General features: G+C 49.8%; 1 protein-coding gene across 1 annotated transcript in view; it reads right to left on the reverse strand.

Moving 5' to 3' along the window:
* Positions 1–3412: 3412 nt before the first annotated feature.
* znf423 (zinc finger protein 423) overlaps positions 3413–12382 on the reverse strand; it is a gene marked incomplete at its 3' end in the record, with an annotated part of 60863 nt that continues 51893 nt past the window's right edge. The window contains exons 11-20 of the mRNA XM_079742841.1: positions 11790–11971; positions 11038–11571; positions 10766–10916; positions 9979–10539; positions 9471–9655; positions 8572–9041; positions 8169–8376; positions 6863–6951; positions 4767–4818; positions 3413–3463 (exon numbers count right to left, since the gene is read on the reverse strand). Of these exons, the coding sequence (XP_079598967.1) occupies positions 3413–3463; positions 4767–4818; positions 6863–6951; positions 8169–8376; positions 8572–9041; positions 9471–9655; positions 9979–10539; positions 10766–10916; positions 11038–11571; positions 11790–11971 (2483 nt within the window). The remainder of the gene's footprint in view (positions 3464–4766; positions 4819–6862; positions 6952–8168; positions 8377–8571; positions 9042–9470; positions 9656–9978; positions 10540–10765; positions 10917–11037; positions 11572–11789; positions 11972–12382) is intronic.

The raw sequence follows: 12382 nt of genomic DNA on the forward strand, positions 1-12382 counted from the left end.
TCCGCTCGGTGGGGGGGCACGGCGAGGCGGGGGTTTCACGACACAGGCACGCCGTTACTGCTTCTACTAAAGTGAATTAGTCAGAGCGGACAGCGGACACGCCTGAAGATGGCTGCGACAGGCGGAGGTTTCTCCAACCGATGTCCTTTACAGCTAAATCTGTTTCATAATGGGCCCAGGTGACACTATTTGCGAGCTAAATTTCAAGTTGAACAAATGATCCTGTCTACTTGACTTTTCTTTTGAAGAGGTCAATCACGATGCTTAGAAGAAGAGGGATTGAATTGAATCCAACATTCATAATCGCGAATGCCGTAATCGTGGCCGTAATCATTTTCATGTACTGGTTTCAAACACAATTTTCAAAAGAGGAAATGAATAGCAGTCGTTTTTTTTCCTCAGCTTGTTCTGAAATGCAATGCAACTTGATAAAAATGCATTGATTAGGCCATTGCATGTCGTATTATGTTAATGTGCGGCACAGAAGCAGCAAAGCAGAAAATACAAAAGAGCACCTAAGCAGCAGCCTATGGATAAAAGAACAAACGCATACACACAATCACAATTGTGCACACACACACACACACACACACACACACGCACACACGCACACAAACACACACACACACTCGACATCCACTCCAGATTTTCTTTTTCACCTCATTGCATCTTCAGTGACAAGGCAACGACGTACGACCCTGCTTATAAGTAGATTTGCACAAAATAACTGTGACTCAGTTCTAGCCTAGTGGAGATGAGCCCTCCTCACGCAAGACACCATCATTCCTACCCAAGCGCATCACACACTTGATTTCCCCTGGCAGCAAGCCAGACAGAAACGTCAACAGAGATCCCCCAAAAGGTAGAGGAGCCCGGTTTCTATTAGTTAGCGTCTCATCTCAGGGCACGAGAGCAGATGCAGCGATGGCACTCTGTGTCTCAGAGTAGGGCTAGTGAGGGGTAGCGGGGGGCTCGCTAAGTTCACCGGCATAAACAGGTAAGTAATGCTCATCCTGGGGACACGTCATTAGCCTCCGCCGTCCAATGGGACCACTTAGATCCAGGTGAGTGGCCACTTTGTACCCCTGAGGCAAGTGCAACTGTGTGCAATTGCCTGTGTCCGTGTGTGTGTCCGTGTGTGTGTGGGTGTGTGTGTGTGTGTGTTTCTGTGTGTCCATGAGTGTCCGTGTGTGTGTCCGTGAGTGTCCGTGTGTGTGTGTGTCCGTGAGTGTCCGTGTGTGTGTGTGTGTGTGTGTGTCCGTATGTGTCCGTGTGTGTGTGTGTGTGTGTGTGTGTCCGTGAGTGTCCGTGTGTGTGTGTGTGTGTCCGTATGTGTCCGTGTGTGTGTTTGTCCGTGTTCATGTGCGTGAATGTGGGGGTCTGTAGGGAATATGACGCATGCAAAAAGCAGCAGGGTTAGGTTCAGGTGAATGCAGAGTTGCGGTGGAGCAAGGGGAAGGGGATTGAGGGAAGCCTGGAGGCCGGGGGTGGCCTCGGTGGGCGCACAACTCTGATCCTCATTCCGTCCAAGCACTGTAGCTCTCTTGCTCTGATTCGGTTTGAGCCGTCTACAGCTGTCTACACTGACGATCGAAATGAATGCACGAATGATGCTCTAACAGGAAATAGCCTCGACATTTTCAAGTATTGGTTTAACTTGTAGCAGGCATTGGCCGGATCATTTTTAAGAATGATTCAACGCAGAGCGCAAAGCGCTAACAAACTGTCGCCCGTGCTTCAGAGTCCAAACACAGAAGGCCTCATCCGTCTAAGAACAGGGGGGGGGGGGGGTCGTGTTGGGAACCAGAATAAATGAGATGGTGATGGGCAGGCAGCAGCATGCCGCCACAAGCTCACGGCGCAGACTAAGGAGACAGAGAGGGGACAAACCTTGCCGTCCGGCGGGCTCTTCTACGTGGCCATCCAACAGTGGGTGGAGGAGGGGTGGAGGGAGGAGAGAAGGCAGGGTTAGTAAGGAGAGAGCCAACGCCTGAACGGGGCGAGGGGGGCGAGTGGGAGGGATGGGCATTAGTGGAGGGGTATTTATTTTCTGTCGGTGAGGTCGCATCGCGGGCAGCAGGCAGCACCAGTCAAATGGGGGGGGATGATATGGTGGTAAGAGACAGCTGTATACAGGCTGAGGAAATTGCAGGTTGGTGGATTCATACAGACAGGGGGAGAGCGAGAGAATATAAATGTGAGGGTGATAATGAAGGGAAACATGTTGGGGGAAAAAGCTGAAACAGGTCAGAACCCAGTATTCAATGGATGATGTTGGGCGACCGAGGGAGATCAGCACAGGGGTAGGGATAGAGAAAGGGGCAAGTAGGAGAGGAGAGGAGCGATGGACACGGGGAGTAACTTAAATGGTGAGAATAGTCGGGTGCAGATGAAAGTAGGGTTCAATTCGGTATGCTAATTGAAGCCCTGTCCCTTTTAAGGCCAATGGTGGTGGGAGATCGCATGCTGTGTCTGACTCTGTGTGCGTGTGCGCTTGTGTTTGTGTGTGTGTGATTCGGAAGAGGCTCAAGCTGTGAAATCTAGACCAAGGTGATTAGTAGAGCATTAGGGGCTGCATGCACCACCATTAGCCACAATGTCATGTATGTTTATAGTTGAAAAATGTGTGTAATATTAATGCGCATGTGTTTGTGCGCTCCACTGTTTAGCCCCATGTGAATCCTCCCACCAAAATCCAACGCGTTTTCTTTTCACACACAAACCCACACACACACACACACCGAGTTGGAGCAGAAACCCCTGATAACTGAACTCATCCATTTGGAATGTGCAGTCACTACTGTAAAACTATATTTACCTGCGTCTGTTATTCTGTTATTTTCTATTTGTGTGAGAGAGAGAGAGAGAGAGAGAGAGAGAGAGAGAGAGAGAGAGAGAGAGAGAGAGAGAGAGAGAGACACAGAGAGAGAGAGACAGAGAGAGAGAGAGACAGAGACAGAGACAGCGAGAGCGAGAGACAGAGACAGCGAGAGCGAGAGCGAGAGAGAGAGAGAGAGACTTGTCTCTTAGGACCCCAGCACAGCGTTTTTCTATCAAGCTGAATTGTTTTTGTGCTGTGCAGCTGCAGCCCGTGGAGGAGTGCTCTTAAACGTATAGGTAGGGGGTGTGTGTGTGTGTGTAAGTGTATGTAAGTGTTTGCGTGTATTTGTATGTGTGTATGTGTGTGTGTGTTTCACGGCTCCACATAAAAGGAATGGGGTGATCCATAAGTTTGGGGATTGGAACTGTTTATAAAATGCACACCATCACTTAATACAATCGGGGGGTTCTTTTTGTTGGTTCACACACACACAGCAGCGTCATATGAATGTATAAATGATCAAAACAATTATTACTCTCTGCTCTTATCATTGCTGATCATCCAACTCTCCTCCCACTTGGTGCTGTCTCACTATGAGATCCGCGGTATCAGGGTGAAGAAGAGCTCCAGTAGCACAGAGCACTGTGATCACGCACGCAAACACACTCACACCCACGCGCATACCTGCAGACACACACACACAGCAGGTGGGATAGGCTGCCTGCTGCCTATCGCCTTCTAGGTACCTGTGTGTGAATGCATGCAAACACCTTTTCTCTTGTAGACACACGCACACTCGCACACAACGCTGAATGTAGCACACTTGCGTGAATACAAACAAGCGGTGCTAAGAGTGCCTGTCTCGATCCTAATCTGTAAGTACAAGCAACACAATATTAGGATGAATGTGAGCATGTGATCATGTGTGGGTAGATGCATAAAACATTGATAATTATGTATTCCAATAACTACTACCAGCTACTTTTTCTGCTAATATTGTGCTTCTCATGAAACGTGATACAAACATGAGCACTAAAATCGGAGTGATTTCCCTAACGGACTTTTGTCCAAGGGCAAGGTTATTCCTAAGGCAAAAATACATTACACTATCCCTCTCTTTTTTTGGTTTCAGAGCACTGGCTGTAGGTGTGCATGTTTGTTGTGTGTTTACAGACAGTTTAATGACAGGTCAATTGATAGGTTGAATTGGTTTCAGGTATTTCGATAAAACAAACAAAAATAAGCAATTTTTGCAAATGCTGAGGGTGAAGTTGAACCAAAATCGGTCGTTGGAAAAATAAATACAACCCTTTTTATCATGTCAAGCAATTTCCCATTTCAGACCCCCCACTGCCCCTCTCTCCAGCCCTCTCCGTCTCCCCCCCCACCCCTCTGCCTCTCTCCTCTCTGACAGGATAATTAGCAGGGCCGTGGGGTGCAGGCGCCATTACCCATGGTGCTTTGTGACAATCACATTAGTGGATTTGATTAGCCAGTAGGCACCGGACCCTCGGCATGAGTTGAGCAGCTCAAAGCCCTGGCCCGACGTGGGGGGCTGGGGGTGGCTTTGTGATTGGTCAGTGTTTAGACAAGTTAAAAGTACACTGGGCGATTAAAGGGATGGTTTTGTCAATGACTCATGTGGTGAGTTGAAGCGTACGCCGATGAGAACAATTGGCATCATGTGTCAAAAGCCATTTTCTCCTAGTTTAACAATCCATCAAGCATAGTCCGCCACGGATTAAATGTGGGATAAATGTGGGCACTTTCCATTAAACAAGAGTCCATATGTCTTTGTTATTGCAACACAGAGTTCTGACAGACATTCTGCAGCATAGAGAGTGCGAGGGTTCGATGGGGGTTCAACGTGACGGCATCGGAAGTTAGGCAAACACATTGAATGTTTTGTGTGTGATGAATGTGTGACGTGTGAATTCCTGTATGCCTTGAAGAGACCAATTAACGTTGCTTCCTCGGCCATGGTGAAGAGGGGGGATCTGAATGGGGAGAGGGGAAACCGCATAGCAGTGTAGATAACAGATGACAATAGAAGCAAAAGGAGGAAGAGAAAGATCTCACACACACACACACACACACACACACACACACACACACACACACACACACACACAGACACAGAGACATAGATAAACAGAGACAGAGAGAGGTGGGGTGGGGGGTAGGAGGCCTAACAGACGTGTGTGGAGAATGGAATGTGGGTAGAGGGTAAAGAATCCAGAAGTAAATGTCGTTTGTTATCTCTGAATGTTCTCATAATTACTCCTCTCAAGCCCTATAAAGATTAACTCACTCTGCGTTCTCTCATCTTAACAGTGTCTTATTCTCCTCCTCGCTGATTGGAGAGTGGGGTACCGTGCACATTGGGCAAAATGGGCAAGTGCTTAAAATAATCTGCCTCAATTTCATAATTAATCGGCGCCAGCTTTTCCACACAAGTAGCACGTTAATTAACCCAAAACTGCCTCTATGATGTGGTGTGTGTGAGTGTGCGAGTGCGTGTGAAAGGCAGAGTTTGTGGGCGTGTGGGTTTGTCTGCTTGCTCCAATGTGCATGTCGGAGGGTTATGGAACTTGAAAGGGAAAAAAATGGAATTGGAAAAAAGGAGGGGCAGTGGTACAGAGTAGGAGTTGGTTTTAAAGAGGAGGAGGAGGAGGAGGAGGAGGAGGAGGAGGAGGAGGAGGAGGGGTCATGCAACAGAAGACGACATGAGGGAGGGGAGGAGGTGGGGAGTCGGGGTAAGCCAGCGTGTGGTTATCAGATAATCATACACCATAATAGCCAGAGTAGAGGTTGGAAAGTGGATGGGATGGAAGGAGGGACTGCAGGAGAGTAGTGGGGCAGAGACACCAGAGCACAACTTTGCAAATATGTCCACACGTGCGCCCTTGTGTGAACGCATGTGCAGGTGTGCGGGTGTGTGTGTGCAGGTTGTGTGTGTGTGTGTGTGTGTGTGTGTGTGTGTGTGTGTGTGTGTGTGTGTGTGTGTGTGTGTCGCACCAAAGGGATTGCAAAGTTACTCCAGCTGTACTTCTGTTTCGTCTCTTTTGCTGTGTCTCAAGACATTACCCGTGACTCAAAGCTATGTCATCGCGCAAACGTGAACCCACACTCAGACTCACACATACACAAGCATACACCAACACACACAAAAACAATAGTAGCCTAAAGTGCACCAGTGACTCTGGGATCGCCTGTCAAGTTTGGGGAGGGTCTCGGCGGGCCGGGCATGTGGCCCTGGTGTTGAGCATTTGTTTCCTGGAACGACTCACAGGTCTGCCTCGTTAATCTCCATGACGACAGGGTTGCTACGGCAGCAAATTAAGTGAGCAAGCAGAATATTAAAAAAGAAAAACAGCCACCAGGGAGGCTCATAAAAGAACAGTCTCCATAACTACAGAAGAACTTTTTAGTTGAACACACATCACCACAGGTGCATTCACCACGCACACAGGCACACTGTTGTGTGCCGCATCCCTTGTGGGCTACACGACTAAGTGTTGATGTAGAAACAGAATAAAGTGAATCATTTCAACTAGACTGCACTTTGTTTAATATCCACACACAAACCGTATTTGTCTAATGATGTGGTTGATGAGAACACTCAACTATAAAACCAATGAAAGTAGAAAATATGGATTGGTCAAATGCATAACCAGTTGAAATTCATGGCCCAAATTATTATGTACAGTGAGCACTGACCAGGCATGAAGTCCTCACTGCATGTGTAGATTATAATTATATTAGAATGTTTATGAAAAAGGAAATATAGTATACAGACAGTGAAACACAACACTGATAAGTGTTGTGTTGGCCTCCATTTGACAAGTTACAAGGAAGAGATTTCAAAGCTAGCAAGGCCAATACACGGACGCAAACATACTCGTATGTATACTCATACATGTGAGTGTGTGGGTGTGTGAGTTTGTGTGAGTGTGTGTGTCTGTGACTATTATAGCAAACCTCTGTGAACAAAACAAGCAGAAGAAAGAGAACATCCAGAACAATGCGGCAATGTGTGACTCACCGATCATGTGATTGGCCACATGGATCTGGATCTCTCTCTCCGTCTCAAACGTCATTTGGCATTTAATACATTGGTAGGTCTTTTTCTGTGAAACACAAACACACACACAGAAAGAAAAACATCCATTTTAGACAACAATGATAAAACTTGTGACACCATTTGTTTCAAATGCATATTGCTAGTGGTAAAGAGGTGATAACATAAGAAATAAGGATTGGATTTAGAGCTGGACTTGGAACAGTTCCATCCACAACACATACAGCCCCAAGTTTCATCAAATCAATAATGATTCATAATGATGATGCCGTTCTCCCTACATGGAACACATAACTAGCAGAAGAGATAAACTGATAGAAACAAGAGAATTGTGCTTGGGCTAAGAGAAAAGAAGGGAGGAGAAGAGATGAGACAATGTAGGAAGACAATAGCGGGGAGTGTGTGTGTGTGTGTGTGTGTGTGTGTGTGTGTGTGTGTGTGTGTGTGTGTGTGTGTGTGTGTGTTGGAGGGAGACGATCCTGGAGGAAAAGGAAAAGGGGAGCGTGGAAGACGGGAGCGTCTGCTTACCCATTCACAGCACACAGTGATCAGTCATGCACAAACACACTAAATACACCAAGGCCCCTCTTTCACCATCTCACCGCTCCCCTCAGCCTTCTGCACTGAGCACCTCAACGCATGCACACACACACACACACACACACACACACACGCCTCAGTACACACACACACACACACACACACACACACACACACACAGACATGCCCTCACGCCTCAGTACACACGCGTATAGACACACACATATTTGTCTGCTTCATGCTTCTCAACTAAACAGAAACAAAGATACAGGTAAGAAGGAAGGTCTCTAGGAGCCGTCAACCACAAATACACACATGTATTGCACACACACACTCTCACACACACACACACACACACACACAGCATAATCTCCCTCTCCCTTTCACACACACGCACACACAGAATCACTCACATGCTCACAGAATACATAATCTCTCGCACACGGCCCAGACAAACAGACACAGTTCATAAAAACAACCACAAACAAGAAAAGCATGCATGTACAAAGACACACAGCCGGTCCCAAAGAGTCTGAGAGACTGTCAATATCAACTGAAGCCAACAGCCTGAACACACCCACACACCTCAACCCGCCCAAAACCAAACTAAACATCATATTTTAACAACTACACCGATGGATAGCCTTTGAAGAAACCTGAGATGTTTAAGGCAGGGATCCATATCAGAAAGGTACTGGTGCTCCACATAAAGCCAGCTGCCCTCACCTTGGGTGCAGGCGATGCCTCTGCTTTCTTCCCCAGGCTATCTGGGCTGACCTCGGGATGGTCCGTCTGCACGTGGCTCTCCAGGTCCTCCAAGCTCTCGAACTTCACCCCACACTCTGGGCACCTGAGCCCGGACATAGGCTTCTCCAACTGGGCATCCCCTGGCGTAACAGCCCCTCCCTGGGTGGGGCTCTGGCCGTTTGTGCTCCTGGTTGGATCGAATAATGCCGCCCCCCCGCCCCCGTGATGTTGTAAGTTATAAAGTACTTAATACTGAAGACCGGTAACTTTAGAAAAAATGCATTGCATATGGGAATTTCAGATGACTTGACAGCAATCAAATGAGCTATGGGTGACATCCCTCAGGCGTCATTGGTCACCACAGACAGACAGCCCCTCCTACCTGCTCATGCAGCTGGCACACAGGCCGTAGGGCAGGCCGTTGACGTCCAGCTTCACCAGCTCGCCCTTGTTCTTGAACTCCTTCAGACACAGGGCACACTTGTAGGACTTGTGTTGCTGCATCAGAGCCCCGTTGGGCGACGAAGAGGTGGAGCCGCTGCCAGCGCCAACTCCTCCTCCTCCTCCTCCTCCTCCTCCTCCTGTTCCGGTTCCTCCTCCTCCTCCTCCTCCTCCTCCTCCTCCTCCCCCCAGCGTGGCGCCGGCCGACAGCTTCTGCATGTGGAAGGTGCCGTGGATCTTGAGCTCCAGCGTGGAGGTGACGGTCTGCATGCAGACCACGCAGCGGAAGCCCGTCAGCGAGTTGCGCAGGTCGGGGTGCATCTGGCAGTGCTCGATGAACTCCTCCTCGCTCTGCAGGGGCATCTTGCAGATGCGACACGTCCCCGTGTCCAGGCTCTTGCTGTGGGTAACCTGGGGGACGGCGGACAACAGCGGATCACCGACACTGTGTTTGTGACATGAAAACGACCGTGAATCAGGTCAGGTCAGTATTTCTGGAAATGGAGTTCTTGTGTTTTTACTGTATGTATGTTTTTTCCTATGTGTGTGTGTTCGGGTGTATATTATTGTTGTCATTTAAAAGAAAATAGACTCTCTGAAGAGAACTATGGCTCTACGGTTAGTGTGAGTCTGTCATTAGTTTCAGGATGCCCAAATGGCGCCTGGTGATCTAAAGAGCAAGACACACGTCTAATGCTCAGACAAGAGGGACACATGCGAACAAATAGAAACAATCGAGTCTTAGGCACGAAATGTTCTTCCTAAAAATAAACCATCCTTGTGAAACAATACCACACACACACAAGAAGACAAGCAAAGAGCGTCGTTGAAGGGACGGACCTTGTGTTCGGTGAGCGTCAGCAGGGAGGGGAATCGTTCTCCACAGATGGGGCACATGTAGTGTTTGGCGGGACCGCGGTGCGTCTGGGCGTGCTCCCGCAGGCCGCTCTCGGAGAAGAAGGTGCGGGAGCAGACGTTGCACTTGTGGTTCCCCTTGATGAAGTCGGCCTTCTTCTTGCGAGTGCCTGGCAAACAGAGAGCCAAAGTTCAGACTCCCACCCTGTTTGCCATGGACCAAGCGATTCGACAATGTGGACAGTAGGAAATGCATTATCATAAACCATTAATGCGATGGATTCACCAATGTGGGCTTACATCAGTAACACAGTCTTAAGTCAATATAATAAGATTGTAAACCTTTGATGAATGAATTCATTGTAAGTTCACATTGAGCGGGGAATGCATGCAATTTTTGCAATTATTTTGCACTGCAATAACACAACACACTCATGTGAACCCTTAGAACCTATACGCTGGAGGGAGGCAGTGAGGCAGGGGGGCCCTTTACCCGCGTCGTCCTCCCCAGGGCGGATGTTGTGGTCCCGCAGGCGGTGGTTCTGTAGCAGGGACTCCATGGTGTACGCCGCGCCGCAGATGTCGCAGGCGTACATGGGCTCGGCGTTGTCCAGCTCCTCCTCCCCGCCGCTGGCCTCGTGGCTGTTGGCCGCGTCCCCTCCCCCCCCTGCGGCCGCGGCCGCCGCCGCCGCCGCCGCGTTCTTCAGCATCATGTTCTGGAGGTCCGCCTGCTCCGCCGCCGCCACTGAGGTCCTCTCGGCCCCGCCCCCGTTCCCGGTGGGCCCGCCCCCGCCGCGCTTGCTGGAGGGCTGCGCCACGCCGTTGGGCGTGCCGTTCTGGCTGCCGGCGCCGCTGCTGTTGCAGGTGATGACGTTCCCGCCGTCCGTCATGCAGTGCTTCTCCCGCAGGTGGCGCTCCAGCAGGGTGATGGCCTGGAAGGCCTTGCCGCAGAAGCGGCAGTTGAACTTCTTGCTGTGCGTGGTGATGTGGCACTGGAGCTCCACCTCAGTACCGAACGTCTCCCCGCAGAAGATGCACTTGCGAGGCTTTAGTCCTGTGGAGAGGGGGGGTCGGGAGTCCATTAGGAGGCAGGGTAGACGTTTAAAAAGGTTAATACTTAATACGCCTTACTCCTTTCTCTACAGTTATGGGGGTATGGTTTTCAGATGTTCCTGTTTACATCCACTGGTGCATCAATGCATCAATCAAACCATCGCTCCGTCCACCCTTACTCTCTCCATCCTCACTCCTCCCTTCCATGCGTGTGTCAGCGGCTGTACCTGCGCTGATGCCCCCTGGGAGAACGTTGCTCTGGCCCAGGTGGCTGTGCTTGACGTGGAGCTGCAAGTCCGACTCCTTCCGGAAGTCCCATGCGCACGCCGTGCACCGGAACATCTTCTTCTCGTTGCTGTGTTTCACCGCCAGGTGCACCTGGGGGAGAGAGCGAGTTGATTTCAGCTAAATGACGCTAAAAAAGAACCTGCAATTCTTCTGTTCTTAATGCAAAGGACACATTAGCGTGATAACACACCAAACGAGGCGACGCTTTTACCTGTATTGACACCTTGGAGTCGAACACCTCCTGGCACAGGGTGCAGTGGTACAGCACGAAGGTGTGCATGTCCAGCAGATGCTTCTGCAGGTCGTCCACCGAGGTGAACTGCTTGTCGCAGCTCTCGCACACGTACTGCGTGGAGGTGGTGGTGTAGTGCACCGTCAGGTGCTGCAGCAGGGCCTCCTGAGACTCAAAGTCCTCCTTGTTGCACTGCGGGCAGGACTGCCGCCGCAGCAGCTGCTCCAGGTGGGACTTGAGGTGGGCCTGGAAGCCCTCGAAGCTGGGGAAGCGCTGGTCGCACTGGTTGCAGGGGTAGTCGCCGTTGGAGCCGGCCGAGTCGCCGCCGCCGAACCGGTGGCGCTTGGGCGAGGAGATCTCCACGTCGGAGGAGGCGGGGCTCAGGTCGGCCATCTTGGCCTGCCGCTTGTTGTTGGCCAGGGGGATGTTCTTGTGGTTCTCCTTGATGTGCTTGGTGAGCTTGAGCAGGGAGCCGAAGATGGGGGAGTTGGTGCAGTACGGGCAGGAGTAGACCTGCACAGAGACCATTAGAGCCGCTGTTAAGCATACATCCGAACAAAAACATTATTCATCAAATCGATCCAAATAGATAAATCATTAGTGTAAAGAGCATGCATTATGTTTACATGCCTTGGGGGGGTAAACAGCTTTAAGCCACAGTATCTGCGATAACAAATCTCTAAACATTTTGTAAGAAGTAAGTAGTCAAGTGTGGAGTGTGATCCCCCGACCTCCATGAAGGACTGAGATGCAGACTGAAGCACCGGGGACTCCAGTTTGGTCACGCCCCCGCCGGACGCAGCCCCTCCCCCCAGGGCAGAGTTGCAGTGGGTCTGCTGGATGTGTTCCGTCAGCGACGACTCCGTCAGGAAGCCCATGGAGCACTGGTTGCAGAAGAAGGCGTGGTTCCCCTCTGGGACAGGATGAGGCAATGATAATCCAATCAGAGCGCAGTAATTCTTTTGCGAGATCGTCACAACTCAATTAGCGGAGGAATTTCAACATGACACAATATGGCAACAACAGAGGAAAATATTCATCTTACTAAATAACTAACTATTTCTAAAACGGCAAAATCTAAAATCCAAAACTCCAATGTTTCAATCCCAGCTACAAGTGACAGACTTGCTATTACAGAGGTTAAATAGACATATCCCAAATACATTTAAACCGAATGGGATTGCAATTAAAAAGCTATAGTTTCTGGTGAAAGAGAAAGGCCGACCATAAGCCTTAGTCACAGCCAACCAATCGTATAGCTCGTATCTTATTCCAACCACGCATTCCGCATTCGGTTCCCCCTCCAACCCAGCTAGTGTTTAAC

This window comes from Pollachius pollachius (genome assembly GCF_949987615.1).
Source record: "Pollachius pollachius genome assembly, chromosome: 9".
In the NCBI taxonomy this organism is placed as follows: Eukaryota; Metazoa; Chordata; class Actinopteri; order Gadiformes; family Gadidae; genus Pollachius; species Pollachius pollachius.